We start from the raw sequence: 25,183 nt of genomic DNA on the forward strand, positions 1-25,183 counted from the left end.
GTGTGTGTATATACATATAATAAATACACACACACACACACACACACATATACAGTGTGTGTGTGTGTCATTTTTTTACTCAATGTTTGCCATTTCAAAATTTGTATTGTAATGCACTATAATCCATGATGTAGTGGTACAACTTGAAAGGATTGAGAAACAAAGTGGTAATCCGTAAGATTATTTTGTTTAAAAGCTTTTGTTTTTTATTTACCTTGTACTTTTTAATAAATAGCCATTCAGTGTTTTTGCATTATGCATGTTCTCCTCTATATGTAGTTTCAATTGTTGGCGGCATGGTCCACCTTTCCTGACCAGAATGCACTGATTGTCAAAAACAATTGTAAATTTGATAAAGGAGCGAAGCTAGTTGTGGTCAGTAAACTGTTGATATGGATGAACATCCTCAGAAAAGAACTGTTGGATGAAAGATACCCCCATCACCTCAAGTAACGAAGAAATAATTAATTGTCCATCCCTGTAAGGCAAAGTCGGCTGTCAAACCTAAAATGTGGACGGGCAATTTATTCCATTTCAGAATCCAATCATCAAATGAAAACTAGTAATTACTGTTTTATTCAGTAAGTGTCCAAAAACTGTTAAGACAGCGACTGTTACAAAATACATAGAATGGTACATATACCCAGTCTGGCCTACATTTAATTGTTTATTTTATTTATTTATTAAAATTCTTTATTATTTTAGCATTTAACATTTCAATTATCTGGTGTATTACAATTTCCATAATTTGGGTTTGAAGGAAGACTACATACGGATTTCAAACCAAGTGAAAAACAATTGCAGACAATCATGTACAGGTCTGCATTTCCTCGCCTGAAAAGGCTCTTGAACCAGCATTGAGACATTGTGGTACTGTATGACAATACATTGCAATATCACCAAGAGGTACAACCTTTTTCTCAACCTTTTTTTGGCCAGAAGCCGTTTACAATGAAATAATCTGACGGTACATCACAAACATTTACAACTGCTTCGTGTGGACTAATTAAAGTTCTCACTTTCGGTGTGAAATTTCAGCTTGTTTTGATGATCACAGAGCTGGCATTCTGTCTGCGGTTTAGATCTTGCAACAAAAGGGCTACTTTAGTTATTTTAAGTGGAATTTGGAAAGTTTTCACGGCACACTGGTTTAAAAACACTGCCGTTGCCAGTCCAACACAGTTCAACATGTTGCTGCTGGCATACCTGTCTTCCTCGGGTTCCACGCTGATGGTACATTTTGCTCAGCACTAGATCATTTGACTGGAAACTGGTCAGGGGTACAGTGATTGAATGTAGCCTGTGGTGATGGTAGGAGAAATGATCTGGAATTTTCTTTCTCAAAAACAAAACAAAAAACTTGAGCTTCTGCTCACATCAGAAACCTATTCAATGAATGAATGGTCTGCTCTCAACTCATTTGAGAGCAGACCAGTAACAACGACAAAAAACAATCCAGACAACAGGGAATTTGGTCGTATGTCTGTCAAATTCAATCATGGATGGCAACTCTACCAAGTATGCAATCACCATCTGAAAAGAACCTCATTTTTTCTTTATCCTCTTTTGTTTGTTATTGGGACTTCTAGTTCCAAGCGTGCTTGCATGGGTGCCCCTTGTCTCCTTCTGTTGGGGACTTGACTCTTTTGACCACTCGCTCTGCAACTGCTTGAGCAAGTCAGCCGTCAGCAGCCCATCTTTCACAAGGCGACTGCCTAGAGAACTGTCCTTCTCCCCTGATCCAATTCCCCTTTGTCCTCTGCTGTAAGTACTTCCGCCATGTCGGATTCTCGGTGCTGGTAGTGGCTGAGTGGTGGACGGGTCACTGGCTCTAATGAGCCGTGTGATATTTTGGACTCCCTGTTTGATCATGTCATCAAGTTCCCTCTGGATATCCCGAACCAACGCCGTGTCTGGAAACATGTCCATGAAGCGATAACTAAAGTGACACAAAGACACAAATGAATATTTGCGAGTTAGCAGGGGCACATACATATAATCTACCTTGCAAATATCACAGGTTGGATGATGCCGTTCAAATGAAACTGTCTCTCAAACATTGATTTTAGGTGTACAGTACCTGTGACCTAGAGAGAGAGAGAGAGAGAGAGAGAGAGGGGCTTTTTTTTTTTTTTTTTTGTTTTTTAATCTAACAGTCTGGTTGAAAAAACACTAGGTTACCTTAACCACAAGTACAGGTCCAGAACATCATGAACAGCTTCCCGATGGACCAGGTCTTTTATGTTTTTGGGTGCATCCAGGGGCCAGCTGATGTGACGACAGACCCAGTCAAACGTCAGTGGCTCATCTCGGCTGAATTGCCGGGCAAACTGTTGGGAGAAGGCATCACGACCCAAACACTGTTTATCGTTGCAATGCAAACAAATGAAACTTTCAGCATTTGTACCACGTTACACAGGCAATGTCCTGTCCAGCAATACATGCAGATATAACTAGAAATAACTCTTCACAATTATAGAGGCTGATTGTTTTTTATTTTGCAAATGAAAAACGTATTTAAGATAAAATAGACAAATATATATATCATTTATTTTGCTGATGCATAGAATGATATAGATTATAGAGCTTAACCAACACTCAAAAGCTCACAGCCCAACCCGTAATTTCAAAGGTTACTTTATTTGTGACAATCATAAAATACGATAACACAACACTCCATTCATCCCCCGGGGGAAATGTAGTCAATCATTAAATTATCTCTTTCGTTTGGATGGTCTACGAGATTGAGAATAATCGAGTTAATTCCCAACCAGCTGGAGCAATAAATTCCTGGCAGAGATTTAACTTTTTGTCACCTATCTTACTTTGCAATATTATTATAATTTGCATAATATCCAATATCTTACTCTGCAAACAATTCCAACCGAACATGTTTAAATGTTCTAGATTTTCCCGTCTACCTGCTCTACTCTGATTCAGAGAGCTTTTTTTGGTAATGACATTGGAGCAACAGGATTTCTCCCCGGAAATATTTCTGTAGTGATCCTAATCTGATTCCATAATCAACATTATCATCACCAAATTACACAAATGCATTTTGAGACCATGAAGGAGGCAGAAACTAGAAAACTTTGTAACTTAAATATATACATCTTCAAATATCTTTTTACACAATTATCCATCCACAAAACAAGGACACTGGCATTAAGGAAAGTTGCTATAATAAGCTATAGCTTATTTTTTATAGCTTGCTATAGCTCCTAGTATCTCTTGCAGATCCAAAAAACATATTGACTTTGCATTTTTATTCATAACTTGGTGACTGACTTCCATGGGAATAAACCCCTTTCAAAATAGTTCCGTAACGTGCCTGGAGAAGGCGACAAAAACTCACTGTCCATATGGCAACACTTTCAGAAAACAAGTGCTTTCCACCTGGTCACGACCTCATGCACATCCTTACCTTAAGAAAAGATGTGCATACAAAGGGTTGTTTCTTGTTGATGGGAGCCGTGCAAAACACGTAGCGTGATCTCAGGTTGAGTGGGATGTGCTGAATCATATCAGCCAAGAACTTGAAGTCATCAATGTTACAGACGAAATACATACCGTCAACCTGTGAGAGACTGACAAATATGTCCTGAGAGAGGGGGGAGGTAGAAAATGGTCATTTTATGAATATTATATTTGTGAAAGACCGGCAAAGAGCCTCAGACAAAACTATTCCGATATAATTACATTAAAGATGATTTATCCATTAATACAATGTTAGCCAGTAGATTCAAGACAAGTAGCTTGACAATGAATGTTTTTTTTCCCCTCCTCTTTACTTCCTTACACAGAATTAACACAACTGTTAATTCCCAGAAACAAACACACTCTCAAAACTTGTGATACGTTCCAGTCATTTCATTTAAGTGTAATAAGACTCTAGACTAAGTAATACAATCAATGGGCTGGGTGTAAGGTGGGTGCACCGTTATACATCAATGCACACTCATGGACGGACAGACTTACTATAAGGTTCGACAGTGTAGCATCAGGCAGATGATAAGCAAACATCTCTATCTGTTCTGCAGTGGGATGGAGACCTGCCACCTGAGACAGACCGGGAGAAACATCAGTCAGCCCTATATGTAAACGTGAGTTTGTATGACTTCATTTTGATTTGCATGTTTATAATAATAAAAACTGCAGGCAGCAATACACAGGGTCCATTTTAGTTGTGTTAGTGACAAATTATATTCTGAAGCATTGGCGTCTTTCTAAGACTAATTACAATATCACGGGTTCTAGTTTTCCGACGCATTCCTAGTACATGAACGCATCATTAATTCCCACGAGTCGGGGTGCACTTGACTCGATGTCACGAGTTTCTGTGGATGAATGCTTTTTTTTTTGTGTCCCAAGTTTTTCGATGGGTTGCGATTCCATGAAACTGGAAAACAGCATTTTTGCGTGATTGTTTACAATTTTCAGGATACTATTTTTCCGTTCGTTCAGAGAACATGAACTCGTCATGCACTCGCTGATATTGTGTCTTACGACTTCTGTGAATCCGGCAAAGGAGGACAACAACATTGCATCTTACACGTGGTTAGATCGGAGTACACTGTCTACATTTACAAAAACACCAAAGAGATTGAACATCCCTGCAGACATCAACCAGGTAACATAGTACATAAACACGCACACACACACGCACACACACACACACACACACACACACACACACACACACACACACACACACACACGCCTAGCTTGTAATCTCTAACCACTACAGAGCAATTGACTCTACACCGCGCACGACACCATTGAACCTTCAGAACCCCAACCTGCACGTTTATAGCAAATTGGCTGATGACGTCATGAAGCATCTTATCCTAAAACTCATCTCGTTTCAAGACCCAACCGAAAGGTTTCCAACGTTGGCGTGTGCGTGAAGCACGAAGGTTTGGCTACTTTCGGTCAAATTTTGTCGCTTTTTCACTATTTTCGGATGAAACTTGAACCACGAGAAGTCTGTGACGTCCCGGTTCTAACGACACCTCAACTGTGTCTATGGTTCTAGTGGTCGCCCTTTAATAATGATATAATAATTTATGTCCCATCTCTGCATCTCTATTGCTTTGAGTTTTTTTACCTCTATGGGTTCCACGGCGTGGCTGAGTATTTCCTTGAGGACAGGGAGGTCATCTCTGTGCATTGTGGTCACCTCTCCCTCTTTAAATTCAGAGGAGAATCTATTATAAGGAAATATGAATATGGTTAAACAGATACGACTTTGGGTTGAGAAAAAAAAACAAAAAACAACTGACATGTACAAGGTTCATGACAGGTTTATCTGCAGGTTAGAGGAACTCACACATGTGATGCAAACTATATATACACATCATTTATAGAGGGATCATTTCTGGGGCGAGCACTTTCAGGGCTTTTTATGAAAAATCACGGGGCATCTTGGACATAGTGGATTGGCGCTTAAACCACATTTCTTTCGGCACAACGTCGTATGGATTTCAGACCTTCCTGCGCGTCCAGCAATCTGAAGAGCTTGCGAGGTGCTGATCGTGTCCATCTGCTTCTCACCCTTCTCGTTGACATTGGGCTTCATCAGACTGTTGAAGATGATGCGCTTTATACTCCTGGTGAAAGGGAGAGAGTGATGTGACGGGAATGGATGAACCCTACAAGGTTAATTCAGCCAAACGTCGCTATTCTAACCAATGCTTTTCATTTGAAGGGATGCGATTGTTGAACAATTCTTGTCCTTGTACGTACAGGTTGAGGCCCATGCCAATGGCATCTGTGGCAACTAGAATCTGGCATGAATCTTCAGGGTCGTTGAACTTCTTGGCCTGGGACAGTTTGGTGCCTGACCAACAGAAAATCACAGCTTAGTGTCGAGAAACTATTTGAAAATGGAGACACTGAACTCCATCAAATATTTCGTTTGAACACTCAAGTTGTTGCTCATGATAGAAGAATATTCTCGTCATCTGACCTATCCTGTGTCTGCTGAGAATATTGATTTAAAATACACACAAAAGCACAGGCATGGATGCATGTAAAGGATGAATAAATACATTAGTTTAAGCTTACCTGGCGGTAGGCTTCCATATATGACGGCACATTCTGATCCTCTGGCCTCAATCTGTCGACTAATGGAGTAGATGTCATTCTTACTGAAACAGACAATACAGTCGCCTGGTCTCAGGTTGTCCAGTGACTCCACAGCGTGGTCCAAGATCGAGAACGGGGTTAAACGCTGGTAGGTGTGGACCTCCACCTCCTCTCCTGTGGTGTACATCAACTCTCTGACAAAGTTGATGGCAGCGGGCTCCCCACACACATGGACCTCCTCTGCACACAGACCTGCATTTAGACAATTACAGGCTGTTTGGGTGACGAGGAAATAACCAAACTGCGTTCAGCTGGAAGACCTTCATGACAAGGTAGTGGAGATAATATATAGGCCGTTAGATGGAACTGTAAAAAGTCCAAATCTTTACCCTCCGTGTTGTGTTAAGTAAGTGTTACATGCTAGTTTCGACAGGGGCCTTTCATATATTAAAAGACATGAGAGAGAGTAGGAATACGGTACTAACCCAGCAGTGCTCTGGTCCAGGCCCAGCCTCTGGCAGTGTCTCTGATCATTTGAATCTCATCAATCACAGCCACCTCATCTACACACAGATACATGTACGATCAGACTGCAGTAAAGATATATTAATGATCCACGATGCATTGTTCTCTTTGGGCAAATCAATTAGTTACATACAAATAAACTTCTGAAGATTTCTAACAGAGAATTGTTCTAGGACACCGGGAGTAACTCTCAAGGAGACATACTCTGTGCATGAAGATATTATGACAGTAACTCATGTCATTTAAAAATGAAAACTACTGGCACATCACAGTCATTCTCAGAAGATGGAGTTAACAAACACATCATTCCAGTGCCGCACAAACGAATGAACCATCACGTGTGTTGCATTTTGATAATATGTAATCATGAAAATAATACAGATACCCTTTTTTTTGGACAGTACAGTATTTGTGCCACTTGCCTTTTAAGAGCACTGATTCCAATACCAAGTTTCTTCATTTACAATAATAGTGAAATAAATTAATTTGAGGACCCTGCGTCAGTGATGTATTCACTGCCTTGATTAAACAGATAAACTGTCATCAAATCACATCATATGAAATCAATATAACTGTCACAATACTATAGTAGCAGGTTTAGGTAACACACATCTAAAATGTCCTGGTTTTCAACATTCACTACCAAATTGTCCCGGTTTTCACCACAATTAAAATAATAATAAAATGCTTATACTTGTTTTCTGTCCCACTTATCACCTAACCCAGTCAAAAAACATAAACGATGCACCACGCATCTGAATTCAACACTGATCGGTCTGGATGTGTCAATCAATGTGTCGTCGTCAAGGCTGTTGCTCGTCTATCATCCGCACTATCAGCCACAACTGGCTCAGTCTGATAGAATCTGTCTATCTGCCTATGGTGCGTGCATAAGAGCACATGTCAACCCTCCCTATTCTCCCGTATTTTTTATCCTACTTGTTTTCTCCCGCTGTCTGTTTAAATATTTTCCTTCCGTATTTTTAACCTTCATAAAAAATGTTTAAAAAAAGGCTGAGCGATCAGAGAAACTCCCCCGCCTTCTCAGCGACTTTCCTCTGTTGCCGCCCCTCCCCCCGTTGCGTTAATGTGTCAAAAAGATTAGTGCTGTGTAAACAAATTTGCGTTAAAGGCGTAAACATTGACAGCCCTTATACACACATGCATTTTTATTTATTTATTTTTTTTACTTACATGGAGTGGTGACACTACACATCTCGATAGTACAGGCCACGTGAGCTGCAACTCGGCCCTCTGGGTCCGCAAATGTCCTTTCCTCTCCTGTTACCAAATCGCACGGCACACCCTGGAAAATACAGACATTCAGAGACCGATCCAATAACTTAACAAATACAAAACAACTTCTACAACTACAACAAACAAGTAGATTGTGGTAAGAATAAGATCAAGGAATGACTTTCATCATTCAGAAAAGCAGAGACATTATAGAGATAATGTGACCATATGTATATGTACGTGACAAATAATCTCTTGAACTTGGATCATTTGAATCAGCCAAACTACAGCATGAACTGATCAAATAGAAAAGGAATATGATGAGAATAACTGCAAATAAGGGGCCAACATAAACAGAATCGTAATACTCCCAACAGTTAAAATTAGAAAGGTGGTGGGAAAAAAAAAAGGACAAACAAAGAGAGCTACATACAGCCCCATTGCTCTTCTCATAAATCTCATGGGCCAGAAGCTTCAGTGGACCACAGTAGACTCCAGACTTGGCTGCCATGAGGCGCTGGATGGCATGATAGGTTTTCCCACTGTTAGTGGGACCAGCATGGAAGATCACCTTCCTCTGGATAGCCCGGGCCTCTGGATACCTGGGAACACACAATAAACCCAAGATTAGTCGGATATCTTTTTGTTTTATCATTCATTCTGTACATCGCTAAAAAAAAATTTCCATTCATTGTTTTTATGTTTCTGGAGTATCCGGTCAGGCAAGTGGAAAAGTCTACAACAGAAATGCCAAGCAAGTCAATTGCACAAATAAACCCAATTGTTTCAAGTGGTAAATAAAAGTCTTTACTGAATCAAATTTCAGTTCTGAAGGGCAAATTGTAAATGGACTCAGCAGTACATTACATTTTAAAATAGAAATAATAAAAAACAATTGTGAAATAGTTCACAGATTGAACAATATTACTCACATGATAAAGACTATGGATCCCAAATTGGTCATTTTTTTCCTCACCCAAAGAAAGGATTTGACCAGGTATAACTATTTGGGAGTATACAATTCGACATACCAGTTAGCAGGGACTCTGAGGTCTGAGATTTTTCTCAGGTCGTCCATGCAGTCCAGCATGGGGAAGATCTGATTGGCATGCCGCATAAAGTATGGGAAGATGTCATCTATATGACCTGTAGAGTAATCAACAAAGACCCCAAATGTTGCTCCAGCACATCATTGAACAAATATTTTGAAAATATAACTAGAATTACCACAAATAAGAGATGAGTGTAGTTTTATTTACTAACCTGCCCCACAGCAGATGTCATTCAGGATTATGTGTAAATCGGCACTTAGTGACATCTCCAAAACATACTTTCTGAAACTGATGAAGGCCTGGTGGAACAAACGAGCTGAACACACACACACACACACACACACACACACACACACACACACACACACACACACACACACACACACACACACACACACACACACACACACAGTTACAAAGTCTGAGACAAAGCAAGCACGAAGACTGGTAAAAAGCTGTTACTGCATGGGACCAAAGTTGTACTACTTCGTAATGGAACCTTTTCACAGCAGACATGCCTTAATGAAGGGTAAACACATCCACAGCCATTGTCATTTATTTGACAGGGTTTGTTTTTATTGAGGAGCTCCAGTACCGTGAACTTCACTGTCAACCGACAGGTAATGTTATTAACTTCAGCTGTGTTTAACCATCTATACACCTTAATGTCTGCTGTGAAAATGGCCCGTTGGTTCCTGTACAAATAAGAAATTAACTGCATTGAGTTTTGTCTGATGAGTAGAAGGTTTATTGTGTTTTTTTTTAATCTTACCATCCAGGCCCCGGTCAGCTGCCAGCTTCTGCATTTCCTTCCTCTTGTAGAATCGGTTTAAAATTTTGAGAAGTTCAACTGACGGCAGAAATACATGTCAGAATGGCCTCGTCTTTTGTTTACACACACTCACAAATGAAAAAGAGTGGGAATGTTTCCATCCTAAAACACACTCCTTATTTAATGTGTTCATTTTTACACATATATACACACACACACACACACACCCACACATTTACACACACACACACACACACACACATATATATATATATGTATATATATATATATTATTATAAGTTGTCCTGTTTTTATTGCCTTTTCCCTAGCTGCACTTTCCTATCCAGGATAACAGACTGATTGGCAAGTAGAGCCGGGCAATATTGACAACATTCTTTATTATTATTATTATAATAAGAGGTCCAGCCCGCAATTATTATTATTTATTTTTTTACAAATACACCGATATTGATCATTTGGGCATGACTATTGGCGCTTCATGAAATATTTACACACAAGAAGTATGACAAAGATCCATTAGTAGTGTGGATATTATAAACAAGCAGGCAGGCAGGCAGGCAGGCAGGCAGACAGACAGACAGACAGACAGGCAGGCAGGCAGGCAGGCAGGCAGGCAGGCAGGCAGGCAGGCAGGCAGACAGACAGACAGACAGACAGATAGACAGATAGACAGATAGACAACTCACCTCTATCCAGTTGTTGTGTCAGCTCTAAGCCCACGCTGTCATTAGAGATGTCCGACTTGATAGCGAGGGGGACGAACAGGGAGGTGTCTGGGGGTCTGCTGGAGAAATCACTGGAAGAAACCCCTCGGCCGGAGCTCAGACACACGCGGGAATGCGGCTTCAACACCGCAGAGGATCCGTAAACATGACCGGAGCGGCTCCCAGGCAGCGCGCCGGCGCTGCGGGGAGACAAGGCGCTGAGTCGGCGTTGGACACGAGACAAAAGATGAACGCACCGGTTGACAGACATCTTAGACGGAATACACGGTTCCCGGCTTTAATGTGGTAGACGGGGGCTTATATTGTCCATTAAATCGTATTTGTTCCGACGGCGGCCGTGGCTGAGAGCCGCACCGGACGGTCACAACATCACCTTCCTCCCTGGCTGAAACGTGGGTCAGGACCCCCTGCCTTGTGGTTGCCTAAAAGATTGCCGGTATGAAAACTGTACACGAAAAATAAACCCTGTCCATTCGGGAATGTATTTGTAATTTAATATTTAAAAAAAAAAATGTTAAAATGACCTACATGATTGAAATATTTCTTTTTCTATTTCTACTTTTCGATTCGATTTCGAAATTTATGAACAGGCATAATTGTAGTCACCATGCGGACTTTTTTGTGCCCTAACTTTATTTACCTCCCAACATGGTACATTCAGTGCATCCAAAGTATAAGATATAATATAAAACTAATAATAATAATATTATAATAATAATCATAATAATAATAATAATAATAATAATAATAATAATATAACGGTGTAGAGTAGTTTGTATGGTCGTATCACTTCAATATTTCGTATGATTTGACATCGTCGCATGTTGATCAATGTAGTGATTTATTTGGTCACATCCACCAAATGAAGTTTATTTTAATGCAGAAATACTAAGTGGCAATTCTCACAATGTAATTCTGAATAACTTTGAACAAGACAGTATACCACATAAGAAACATTCAGTATAAATTTGCTTTATTCACAGATTAATTTTCGCTATATATTTGGGCTGGGGATATATACACAGTACAGAGATCAGTCATCCATACACAGTGGCACGATGGCGCTTTATATTAACATGCAATGTGATGGGAACAGAGCTTTTTGGCATTTCAATGTTTATTACCTTTATAAGCATTTCAACCAAACGGAACAGTGCACATTACAACTGCCTGTATCGAGTTCAGAAGCCAAGATGTTGGTATAACCAAGGACAAAACCGTTCAATAAGTAAACAAAGATGTGACATACAGGCAAAAGAGAAACAAAAGTACTCCAAAGGCTCCAATAAGAAAACAACCTTGAAATATAATTGTGATATATTACGTATAACTATTAAGAACGAAATTGATGAAAACTTGATGAGTTGAGAAATCAAACTTACTTTTACCTTGAGTAATTTATAATTTAAATTAAACAAAATAAACAGCTGCATACATTGGACAAGAACCCAGCAATGCTGTCAAAATATTGTACTTTGATAAGATGTAATTATATACCTAGTGATACATCTACCTATCTATAAGTGCCAGTTTTATTACCATTCCAGATATCTCTGAGGCGATGTCGTTCTGGCATTAGCTTCCTGCTTCTTTTGCCAGCCCTAATGATCGGAGGGGAAAGTGCAAAACTGACCATTGATCAGACGTGAGGGAAACATTTGTGTCACACACACAGGCCAGGTGATGTGGTGTGTTGAGAGCAGGGCCACTATAGGGCGGGTCGAAGGATCACAGTGAAGTATAGCTGTTTTCATTTGACAGCATTCTGAAATGCACCCCTTTGATGCTTGCAATAACATTTGCCATTCGGGTTTGTTGTAGCAAACAAAACGGCTCACAAACATCTTTTCCTGTGAAAGCAAAAGTGAAACGGACATAAAGAGTGAGCCTACAGTATAACGATCAAGGCTGAGGTGTGTTCAATCCGATGAACAATCTAACATGAGCATAATGCTGACGAACCAGTCGAAATGTTCAACCGCAGTCCTTTCTTTATAGTTTACATCAAGACTTTTTCCAGGTTTTTTGTGCAGTGCTGTGCAAGACTAGTGTTTTACAGCTGAAAAAAAAACTTTTGATTTTCCGACACGATCCCAGGTCTTATTGAACTCTAAACACCATAAATAGATTCAAGATCAAGATAATAATAAAGAAAAGCAGACCTTTTTTTCCCCCCTCTAAATTGCTTATAAATATGGGGTTCCCTTGGAGACCAAATAATCCCTCTTGGCATAGGAACAACTTTACCGTTTAAAAAGGGGACAAAAACTCAAAAATAAATCCAAGTATTCGGGTCAATTTAGGGACCATGTACAGGGCATACAAATAGTAGTCTGATGCAACTAAACCAAAGGTGACCTGCATACAGAGTGTTTTTGATGGATCAAGATAAACTACTAAAACAAGAAAAACTAAAGAAGAAACAAAATTCTTCCCTCAAGATTTCTTCACTCAGTTTTACCAGAATAGATTCTCGAATCGATAAAGTTTTGAATCAAAGATTATCCGATCTTTCGGAGAAGACAAGTTGATTTTGTAGTTCAAGAGGTTTCTTTTTTAGTGTAAATAGATTCCAAGACAAAATTAATAGTATTTAAGACATTTTTGAACCGTGCTCCACATAAGTTGCACAGGAGCCTACAGGGAAGAGTCGTTGGTGGTCTCCCGTCTTTGTCAGCACAGTGTCTCTGGAACATTCTGACCTTTGAGCTACAAGGACAAACATAAGGAAGACTATGTGTGGTCAGCGAGCATCAAACTGCGATTCTGACAAACAAATCCGTTAAATTGCCTCCGATGAACTGAAATTCTGTCTTTTAAATGCTTGGCCCCTAACCGTGTGATATCAAATGCGTTTAAGTACGGGCAAAATCAGAGCGGACAGAGGATGATTGCTGTGCAATGTCAAGTTGATACAAATTCTTCTTACTGTGCCATCTGCGTATAGAATGCTGAAAGCGAGATTAAAGCGAGTACGGATATCTAGGTCATGTTTTCAACCTTTTCTTCCACTTGCATTCACTAGGCTGGGATTGTATGGCTTGTACAGTTGTGTCTGTGTGTGCGCGCATCGGTCTGATCACAAGTCATTAAAATCAAATGTGTGGTCTGACATCTCACTCTACTTGCTTGAGTCAAGTACAATTAAACCTTCTGCCACCCACCCAATTTGCGCACGGGAGGCATAGATTGTGTGTGCGCGCGCGCGTGTGTGTGTGTGTGTGTGTGTGTGTGTGTGTGTGTGTGTGTGTGTGTGTGTGTTTGAGAACCCTGGGCATTTGGGACTTCAGGACAGAGATCACATCTTTAGCTGTTCGGTGTTGAATGGGCAATGGGGTGTGGTCATGCGAGTATGTATAGAAGTGTTCCTCCGTCCAGCATAGGCGTCTGGGCCTCCAGGTCTCTGGCTGCTCAGCAGTGGATGGTCGCCGTATGTCTATGAGCGTTTTCAGTCTGATAAAGTCAGTCGCCCTCACATCTCTGGCTGCTCTGCGGTGAGCAGTTGAGGTCGGGGCTCAGGCGACTCATAGCGCTGGTGGAAGTTTCGCTTCCTCATCTTTTCGGGAGCTTTCCTCCACAACACAATCTCCTAGATAACGAGAGGGAGGGATGAGTGGTTCGTTATTGTGGAGAATGGGTGGGTGCGGTGGAGGCAGGACTCTAGTGAAATTATGAAGGAAAGAAAAGTTATTTTAAGAAGGGGCAATAGACAACTTTTGCGCCGCTGTCGCAAAGACAACCAGATCGGTTTACGATCGCTCGGAGCACTCCGTGGAAATGATCAAAACCGCTTTGGAATTAAGAGAGGGACGAAGCATCGTCACTGAAGAGGTAAATTGAAATTGTCACAATTTAGGTTTAATTTTATTTATCTTAGTTGCGCAATCATAGTCATGTATACATAGACGCCGCATTAGGCGCTTCGGCTCTTAGCTGCGATACTTCCAACGTTGCCGCCATATTGGAACAGGCAAGACTGACGTAAACAAATATAAGTAAACGGGGGAGCTGCGGTTCCTGGATAAAAAAACACTATAATGTTTACATTTCTCAACCGATTTCAATGAGTCGTTTTTATATTCAAGGGTTTACGTGGAGTAGATTGCTCCACCGTCCACCATTTCCGCTAATGGTTGCGCATTGTTTGACGCACTTCCTGTGACGCACTGCTGTAAATCCATAATTTTCCCAGGAATAAGTACCCGGTGGCATTCCGAATTACATTGTGACAGCGAGGATTATAGGGAACCAATCGAAACGCCGATTGTATCATTTTTTCTACAGCCATTACACTGTGCAATCATTAACATCAACATTGATTTCAGAACGATAAGTAAAAGCAAAAAGGTTGACTATTGCTCCTTTAAAAGTTCTCTCTAGTAAGTTAAAGTTACTTATCAAAACATATTCACAAAGCTGCTCAGAGCGAAAATCTCAGTGGAAGCCTTTTCTCCATGTTTCAGTGCGTTACCTGCTGCTTGAAGTATCTCCTGTCCTCTTCATCCACCAACACCAGATTGAGGAAGTAGCGAACTGAGAACTTTTTGTTGACGTCCCTCATGGTGGCTGTCAGGTCATATCCTGTTTGCGTCGCAGGGATTAAGAGCAGAAGCATTACAGATCAGGAGAGCAACTGGAGTTAATACACAGCAATTATGCAAAAAAACAACAAAAACAACAAAAAACTTGTGTCGTTCTTCACATAGAATGCAACGTGACGGCATCAGAGGAGAGAGCACCTGCGAGGAAAAGTCTGATGGGGATGGATTCTCCTTTAACTGGTGCTCCATCCATGATCTCATACTTTGCAACCGTCTCAGTTTCCGTGGTAGTACTTGGCCCTACAGCGAACCAAAACAAGGTTTAAAATGTTAACAGGGTACCGTAAGAACAGAGTTCAAGTTAATTCACAATCTCATACTTCCAGTTGGACATCATTGCAAATTGGCAATTTAAAAACATAAGAATATTCTACATTAATAACAAATTAACAACATTTTATAGCTAGACGCTCATTGATTTTAGTTGGATTAACAATCCACTCACCTATGCCAGTGATCTCCTTCTTAATAAGCTGTAGCTCCATGTGCTGGATCTTGATCCGCACAAGCAGGAAGTAAATCTTCCCCACAATGACGTCCTTAAGGTGGTACCTAGGGAGCAGACACCAGATGAGCGCCGACATGACACAGCTCCTACTCTTCACCGAGCCATCACAGGAAACGTTAAGCTTAATTGAACTACAGATCCACGGACAAAGAGGAAACCCTTAAGGACCGAAATGTAGAATTAGATATTAGATTATAATCACTGCCAAAAAAATAGCAATTTTCAATGTGTGTGAACAAGCATGAACACAAATCATTACAAACAACGAGGACAACTGGGATGAGCTATATTTGGGTTCAAAGCTTGTAATGAACAAACACTTAATTCTTGTGATGTGCAATCCACTCAAGCGTTCAATAAATCTTAATCATAATTTCATTGAGGAAATGCTTGTGTTTAGTTTCCTGAAGTAGCATTTTTGATCTTACTTGGACTTGTTGTACTCAAACTCAATGTGCAGACAGTCTTCTATTCCGACCTCCATCTTGATGGAGTTGTTTACATCTGGGTAAGTGGCCAACTGGTGGACAATCAGCTCATACTCCTTTACCAGGTCCGACAGGCGGCGAACTATTGTCACTCTGAGAAAATATCTGGAGGGAGAACACAACGAGAACATCACATGCTGCTGAAGCCAGACTGGGTTATTATGATACAAATTGCTGGGGAAAAGACTATTTCACGTGAGAGATGGTTACAGAAATTGAATCGCGAATCAAGCTTGTGAGTTCATTGTCCTCCTGTGGGACTGGCAGTGCTTGTCAATAAAACAGACTCACGGGAGAGATGAGGACAGGCTAATAATGAAGGGGGAACATAAAGCGAGGGAGGAGAGCTGCAGCGATGTATTCGACTGAAATCACCAGGGCCACGAACACTGTTGGAACTTTTTACCAAAGAAGTAGACCAAGTAGTTTGTAGCCCGCTAGCTTCTGCCGACAGATCTGGGGTGGGTGCACATATGAACCTAATGGAGACGGCGTCACACACTGATGTGGGCATGTGAGCTTTATTTGAAGCATGTGGTGTATGTACCGGAGTCTGACGTTGGCTCCAGTGTAGGACTCGTAGGGCTTCTCCACCTGCATGAACTCAAAGTCGTAGCTCCTGTTCTGTGTGAGCTCTCCGGGCAGAGCCAACTCCTTCACCAAGTCCACAAATTCATGTGTGTTGCTCTTATCAGAGAACAGCTCTGCAACGACAATTGGCATTTTTAGAGGCGATTAGCCCTGCGACGCGACTGGCACACTGCATACTACATGTTCCTACCATCCTCCAGCGTGCGAGTTAAAAGAACAATGACTAACCGGCACGCTTTGGATGATATTCGATAATGTCAAATATGACGATATCTGCCACCATATGCAATATTTTTACCGATGCCCACATGCACAAAGAGGATGTATGTGGACGTATGGGCGCAAGAGTGAGAAAGCAGATGGAGGACTTGCACATGGTGGAGCGTGTGGCGCTGATGGTCCGGTGATAAAGTTACGGTTCTTAGTTAATACTTTCATTACTAAAATAATATTATAAAAAAAAAAAGGGGGGGGGCTTTTTTAAAATAATTGTTATACAGCGCTGCCAAGTCTCTCGGCATATCACCCAGTTCACACACTCACACCTTGTATTTCTCATGCTGAGAAGCCCAAAATAACAAAAATTGTTTTTTTATTCTACGTATTTATTTCCTTACTTGTGCTTGCTTGGTCACCGGTCACTGTTTGCATGGTGAACAGGAGCTATGTTAACGCTCACTCACCCCTTCCTAGTTGGAGTGGCATAAAGCGATCTGTCCTCCATGATCCGGCATAAAAGTTCACCATTTCTCCCAAAAAATATAAAATAAAATAAAAAAATACTGTTTTTATTGTAGATGTATTTAGTGTAATTGAATGAAACCCAAAAAAAGCGCTGTGCGCAACGGGAACGCTCCTCAGTCACTCCTACCACCACAACCACCCCCCGTCAACAACGATAATAATATCTTGTATCGTGAAATTTGGGCGGGTTTGCGTCGCAAAATAAAATTTGGGATGTCGAACAAGTCTATTACCCAGACATACGGTTGCAGGGTGATGATGACACTGCATAGAAACCTTTACTGGCATCCTGCCTTCGTAATGCATTGTGGGATACACTTGCCAGAAGTGAACAGAATTCTTGAAAAATTATATGGGTGGAGTAGGTAAAAAGTTCACCTCTGAAATATGTGTGGTGTTTTCAGGACGTCATAGTCTTTAAGACCGAAATACCATTTTGGTAGACTAGCAGAGCAGAGGGTCACTACCATGGCAGCCCACAGCTCCCTCATGACCAGCACCTGCTTTGTTAATCCGTTCATCCACTCAAGAAAACCAACAGAACAGTGTAGGCATGTGGAGATTTATAATTGTGAGGCCAAATATATTTATCCCCAATTGTCTCAACTCACCAATCTGTCCAACAAACTCAATGCGGATGCCCTGATGCTCCAGTCGCTTTCCACCTTGTTTCACATTGAGATTTACCTGCAGGAAAACACATTTGCATTTCCCATTTCACAAAGCATTTGAGGCATGTAGTACATGTAATATGTGAAGCCCAACAGAGCACCTCTTCTACAGACGTATCTGATGTGTGCTATAAAGGCAGGCAGACACGCTTCCCCGACATAATAAAATAAGGAAAAAGTAAAGCCCATGACAAAGGTTTTCACTCGAAAATGCCATAATAGCACAAGGACAGAGAAACATTTTCTTTGCATAAAGTGTGTTTTTACATTTTTATAACCTTAGCATTCCTTTATGAAATACTTAACATATACATAAACATTCTCTTGATATAATGTTATGTTGTTGTTCATTAACACCATATCAGTATCCCCCTCCATTATAAAAGCTCTGACAGCTGTGTAGCATCCGCTCTGAAATGTGGCAGAAAACGTTGCTTACCTTCCCAGACACCGACTCTCCGTCGTAAAACAGGTAGTGTTTCTCCACCTTTCCATCTTCTGTTTTCAGCTCAGCTGTCTTTCTGTTCTCTGCGTCATTTAGCAGTACATCTATCTCACATACAGGCCCAAACAAACCGCCTAGGAAACTCTGCAAATACAAGAGAACACAACAGTCAACAGCCACTGTGACAAGCAGTGTCACTCCATATATTAACAACGACGTTAGCGTCCAAAATTGGACACTATTTTTCTAAACTGTGTTGTTGCAGGATGCTGATTCCTTGAACACCGGGGCGAGTGTATATTCCAGTGTATTCTGGGAGGAGTCTGTGATATAACATTATGGCTTAGCACAATGTGAAATAAACCCTGAAGCCATCGGAATACTTCGCAAAATACAACCCTACAATAGCCTCACTATGGCATGCAGTTCAGCAAAAGTGACTCTAAAATGAAGTCAGTGTTTCAGATTCCCGAAGCATTCCTAATGGACATAGCTCTGGTCTTGTGAGAGACAAGGAGTTAGAGTGAAGAGAACATTGTATTATCATCCAATACTCTATGAATGGTTAACAATATAATATTCATGTACTATCCATTTATTTTTCTTGGACTTTTGCAGTCCACCTTATTGGCGTAGATAAACTTCACACTCAATAAGTCATAATATACTATACAAAATATTTGTAATTGTCTCAGGTCACATTTTGTTCTTGGCACAACATATTCCATATGCGTACTGTATGTTTTCCATATGGTGCTGCCAGAATCTATTTCCATTTTCTATCAAATTAAATCATTTCTAATTATTTTAAAGCTGGGATGTGGAGTGCCACACGCGCTACATAAAGGTTTTTCTTTTCATATCGCCGTACATGTCTTGAATCGTGACAACGTCGACAAATGTTTTTACAGCATAGTTTGTCCATATCATACAGGGCTTCTTCCTAGTTTGTGCTTATCTGTTTTGACATAGAACACATGAAGGCCAATCGCACACACACGCATGCACACGCACATTTGGGCATCACGCTGTTAGACATGGAAAATGACTTATTGTTGATACAACTCGGCCGTCATGCTCCTCCTGTTAAACAACATCGATAAGCAACTCCGGACTTCCATCCGTTGCACCACATCACCTCAACCATGGACCCAACACCACATGAATTACGTGCATTGTGGTGATTATCCCCCTCTTGGAGAAGCAAAGACCAGTAGTTGTTAGTTGATCGCAATATGGTTAGTGTTGTGGTTGTCGTCTGAAGAGGGGAGGGGGTTGGTGGCTGCCACACATGTATTGGAAAAAAAAAAAAAAAAAGTGTTGTGCCCTTGACATTCCACAGGTTATGCAAAGGACGGACTTTATTGTTGCTGATATTTGATGATAATTCAAGGACCGGCGCAGGTTTGGAAATGGAACTACACCTGCAGGTGAACTGTCTCCGATGCCATGGCATACACACACTCTCAGTTGTGTGCCCTAGCTGCTGACACTACGGTAAAGATACTGCTATAACAGACACGTTCACAGGTAAAACCAATGCTTTCCCCACTGGCCCAGGATAGCAGCCATTATTTAACAACCTGGACACTTACAAGTGAGCTAACTGGGCAGCTAACAAATAGCGAGCCCGTTAACATGCTAAACACCGTCAATCACCAGGTGCATTCATACACTTCTCAGACGCAGTTTTATTATTTATTCTCACGACTTTGTTACGAGTCCAAAACAGCTTTTTTTTTTTTTTTTTTCCCTCGCGGCGTGGGCCTCGCACAGCGCCGCTTTAGCCTCTTTAGCAGCCCTAGCTAGGCTGCGGGGAGGGAGGGAGGGAGGCAGGCAGGTGGGGTCCGTGGGAGGCGTTGGCCGACGAAATGACGTGTTTTTCGAACCGCAAACCGCACGACGCGTGTTAGTTGATTCGGAGCCGGTATCACCGGTCCGGCACTCACCATGTCGGCTCTGTGGACAGCTGCGGCTGGCGGCGTCTCTCCGCTCCGTTCTATCTGCACCAAGGGACGGCGGCCACGACGGATCATGTGACTCCTGTCACGTGGAGGTGGGCGGTTTGACGTACGCGCCATATATAATTATGAATACTAACAATAATAATAATAAGAATAATAATAATATTCTTAATATTATTATTATCATCATTGTTGCTGTATTATTATTATCATTATTATTACTACTACTACTAATTATTATTATTATCAATATTATTATAAGTATTATTGTATTATTATTATTATTATTATTATTATTAATAATTATAATAATAAATAATAATAATAACAATAACAATACTATATTAAGAATATTATTATTATTATTGTTATTATTATTATTTATTATTATAATACAATAAATATTATTATTATCAATGCTGTTGTTGTTGTTGTTGTTGTTGTTATTATTGTTATTATTATTATTATCATTATTAATAATAATAATATATTGTCAATATTATTATTATTATTATTAATAATAATAATAATAATAATAATAATAATAAAATAATAATCAATATGTCTGCAGGCAGCAATACACAGACTCCAGTTGAGTGGTGTTATGTACGTATTACAGTTTTCTGGGTTCTGTGAAACTCACGCCGCACAAATGACAACAACAACAAACACTGTGGACTTGGATCACTGCGCGCTGTTCTCCTGGCGTCCAGTTTAGACGTCCCTAAAGAACGGTGTTTCAAGAATTACGATCGTTCCTGCACGAGGCAGCGAAGACACAAAGAGGAAAGGTCACTCCCTCCAATGGCTCTGAGAACTCCCTCCAAATGCAGATCGATACCGATCAAACTCGAACGACAAGACTTCTGAAACGTACCGGTTCTCACGACACCGCAGCCATGTCCGTGCGTACTGCTGTTGTCATGTTTCAGATACTTTTATCCCTGCGGGCCGGACCCCCAATCACAATAATGACCGGTTTTGGTCAAGTTTCAACAGACAAACACAGTTTCAACTTTATGCGCTGACAAACAACCCAACAACGCTTTCCAACGTATTTCTCTGGGGCATTAGGGAGAGATAAGCTACACCTTGAAGAAACGCGATGGGACAGTTGTCAAAACTGTCAAACCCGGTTTAAGGCCGATAGCCGAATCGTTTTCAAAAAAACAATACCCATAATTTAAAGGGGGGAAATGTCATTTAATAAAAATCTGCAAGCTCATTTATTATCAAGTTAACATTATCAGGTTTGTATATGGTATGATGAAAAAATGTGTCTCTAGGTCAACGATGCTGAAGTTATTCGACAGCTCCTTATTCGAATTTTTCAGTCCCCCTTAAATGGCCGCAATAACGTCATGTGGCCTGTAGAGGGCTCTGTTCAGTGGCTAATCTCTGTGCTGGGCTGCAGAGGCCTCTGTTGAGAGATTTCTAAAACGACTGATCTGTTGTGAATACTCTGCATTCAGGAAAAGAAAAATATATAAAATATATATTAAAAAAAATATATATATATATTTAAAATGTATATATATATATATAAATTGAAAAGCTAGAATAAGAAGCAACCAGAAACACAACATTAAAAGATGGACTGTAATTAAATGAGAAAGAATGAAAGAATGACATCTTTATTATCGACCTCTGAACGCAATCAAAAATCGAAAGTCTGACACTTGTGTGTGGCAGACAATGTAACAGAGTATCAAAATCCAGAATTACAAGAGATTTTACTGTAGCAATTGTTTTTGATAAGCCTCTGAACATGGTATGCAGACAGAGTGGTTTCATTGGATTTCCTCAATTGATACGGCCCGCTAACCTTCTTTTCAAAATGTCGCAGAATGTGACGCTCATGAGTGTCATACAATATAACTGAATACCAGAATCACATTTTACTGTATTTGCATGAAGTATTTACATTAAATTGGATCAAAGTCCACTTCTGCATTAAGGGAAAAGACCAAATTGGTGTTTGCAGCTGTGTATATGTCAAGAGGCAGCATATATCTGAAAATGTATACCTAGCAGGAATAAACTCTTTTTAATCTGAATGTACAAGAGAAGATCCGTGTTTCCTTAACCTGTTCGATAGCACTTTGTCAATGATTGTTTCCATATCAAGGGAACATCGACTAAGCGTAGCTGCAACAACCCCGCCCGCTCACCCCCAGGTATCGTGTACTCACGCTCCGTCTGTGTTGTTTACTGCCTTTGCATGGTGTTGCTGTGTTTTAACATGGTGTGACAGTTTAAAGGTAATAACAACACAGGCAGCAACACCAAAAACAACCGCACACAGACATGGCAACGAGAAAAGGGTACGATATGGTCCTTTAAGCTTCCCAGCTGTGGAGCACGTGGAAACATCAACTGTTTACCATCACTTTTATATTTTAGATGTCAAACAATAATTTTCCTGTACGAACATTCTATCGGCTTTACAACAACTGAAATGAAAAGCGGGGATTCCATTTAAAAAAGTAATTGTAAAGCTTTTCCTCGTTATTTTTTTGAATCACTATATTGCATCGCAGTATGGGATGGCGACTGCTCTTTCTCAGACTGGAAAGCACTGCAGAGGGTGGTGAAAACTGCCCAAGGCACCACCGGCTCCTCACTCCCTCTCCATCTCTCAACAGAGGCCTCTCCAGTCCAGGACAGAGATAAGTCACTAAATAGAGGCCTCTACAGGCCGCACCGCGTTATTCCGGCCATTCAAGGTGGACTGAAAAATTTGAATAAGGAGCTGGCAACCAAAGGAGCCAACTTCAGCCTCGTTGACCGGCAGACAAACTTTTTATTATACAAATTTTTATTTACTTTATTTTATTGGACAAAACGATCACTGAGGAGATACACAACAACACTGCTACCACTACTACTACTACTACCAATAATAATAATAGTTATTATCATTATTATTATTATTGTTATTATTATTATTACTAGGGGACCAGAAACTATCTGGAACACCAACTTCGCCATAACACACAAACACTATTCATGTGTTGTTTGAACCGCGCTGTCACAAAGACCGTGCGGGTGAAGTTTAATCCAAATCAATGCAGATAAATGTGACAGATATAAGCGAAAAACCGGACAAACTTTGAACGATGTTAACACGGACGAGCCAGTACATCTGACGCCAAAATATGTGGATCTGGAACACATACTTTGGTATAACACACAAACGCCGTTGAGGTGTCGTTAAAACCGCTATGTCACAAGGATCTCTAGGTTTTAATTTCATTCTGATCCACATATGGAGCAGATATTAGTGAAAAACCGAAAAACTTTGACCCAAAATATTCAGTTGGTCTTGGTTAACTGAAACATACACGTCTCATTCTAAAATGAGGGAGATGATAGTCACAGTAAGATGCTTCTTACCTGGTGGATGACAGTAGATCTGTTAGATCGACATTTTAAATCTGTGGTCCACATTACTTTGTCCGATTCATGAAAAAATAATGTTAAAATAATCTTTATAATGTCGTCCTTCGCATGAAAGCACTGAAATGTGTGATGCGTTCAAGATCCATTGAGGCGTCAGAAAAAATAGAAGCTGTGCAATGGTTATTACCCACAGAAATATCATGTTTGTCGTACTCCGTGGAAACAGAACCCTCTGAAAATGTAATCCAACTAAAAAACTGAATTCAACTTTACAAGTAGAAATATGTGAATTACACTGCTATCATAAATCGACATACAGTAAATCCGTAATACATAATTGACATATACGACACGCAGCATCTACCATCACAGAAACTCTGATGTACAGATGTACTTCAGGGCAGCAAGGTAAGTTATAACAATGACAACAAATAGTTTCAAAAAATGTTTTTGGTAATAAACGTCATGTATAGACATTGTCCTATAACTATGTTACAAATATTCACTTTCTCAACATGTTTTTCTTTAGTTAAAAAACAACATATAAGACAGGGTTGATAAACATTGTTTACTTTGACAATTTTATTCAATTTGTCAATTTCTCATTTATTTTATTTTATTAAGATTGTCATTTTCTTAACATTTGTTGTTTATTTGACATGTGATCTTTATAAATGCTGTGATATTTGTGTGATTATTTTGTCCAGCTGTTTTGGACAACTGTTTAATAAAATCTGACTTATTTTGTCATTCGTTGTAATAATTTACAGATTCATTTATTTTTCAATTACAAACAATATCAAAACTACAAACTCAGCAATTTGGAACAATTATGTAGAACTGACCTTTCTCATACACTTCTATCAAAATAATCAATTAAAATCAATGTTTGATGTCTCGTTGAACTGGAACTGTTTCATACGTAATGCCATAAACTTTAGATTCATGAAATTACATGGACGTAACTACATTATGTTTACATGTCCAGGTCAGTCTGAAGGTCAGTTACAAAATTGTAAAACAATATTCCATGTATAAAACTACACGGCATAACTTCATGATCTTTGGCATTTATACGTTTAGTAAATTATTATTATTATTATGAAAAAATATTATTGTGATAAAAATATTATGATGCAAATTGATCATATAGATACGTATAGATATGACAATAAAATGTATGTATCTGTATATAGTATTCATTTTGAATTACAGAGGTGTGTAAAGGTACACACTGATAACAGACTCCTTGTTCGCTGATGATGAATAAAATTAAAGTGATTTTAAATAAATTGGATTGGATTTGGAACTGAAATAAATAGCAAATCTGATTGTAAAAGTAATAACACGA

At 39.9% G+C, this 25,183-nt stretch overlaps 2 protein-coding genes across 3 annotated transcripts; both read right to left on the bottom strand.

Moving 5' to 3' along the window:
• Positions 1-246: 246 nt before the first annotated feature.
• Positions 247-10,780, bottom strand: supv3l1 (SUV3-like helicase). The gene is made up of 15 exons (XM_079997196.1): positions 10,380-10,780; positions 9,673-9,750; positions 9,112-9,216; positions 8,880-8,994; positions 8,282-8,450; positions 7,807-7,918; positions 6,573-6,650; positions 6,067-6,339; positions 5,746-5,839; positions 5,490-5,609; positions 5,108-5,207; positions 3,979-4,059; positions 3,425-3,601; positions 2,182-2,330; positions 247-1,939 (listed from the first exon to the last, which is right to left on the bottom strand). The coding sequence occupies exons 1-15, from the start codon at positions 10,666-10,668 to the stop codon at positions 1,546-1,548; spliced, it is 2,334 nt and encodes a 777-aa protein (XP_079853322.1). The 5' UTR covers positions 10,669-10,780; the 3' UTR covers positions 247-1,545.
• Positions 10,781-11,393: 613 nt separating this feature from the next.
• On the bottom strand, positions 11,394-20,484 carry vps26a (VPS26, retromer complex component A). 2 transcript variants are annotated; one of them, XM_079997550.1, is made up of 9 exons: positions 20,416-20,484; positions 18,461-18,610; positions 17,962-18,037; positions 16,563-16,719; positions 15,956-16,120; positions 15,465-15,571; positions 15,158-15,259; positions 14,890-14,999; positions 11,394-14,007 (listed from the first exon to the last, which is right to left on the bottom strand). In XM_079997550.1, the coding sequence occupies exons 1-9, from the start codon at positions 20,416-20,418 to the stop codon at positions 13,891-13,893; spliced, it is 987 nt and encodes a 328-aa protein (XP_079853676.1). In that variant the 5' UTR covers positions 20,419-20,484; the 3' UTR covers positions 11,394-13,890. The 2 variants fall into 2 exon arrangements, with proteins under 2 accessions (XP_079853676.1, XP_079853677.1); XM_079997551.1 differs by lacking the exons at positions 17,962-18,037; positions 18,461-18,610; positions 20,416-20,484 and adding an exon at positions 17,729-17,865.
• Between the last annotated feature and the right edge of the window lie 4,699 nt (positions 20,485-25,183).

Source organism: Zeus faber (genome assembly GCF_960531495.2).
Source record: "Zeus faber genome assembly, chromosome: 3".
Taxonomy (NCBI): Eukaryota; Metazoa; Chordata; class Actinopteri; order Zeiformes; family Zeidae; genus Zeus; species Zeus faber.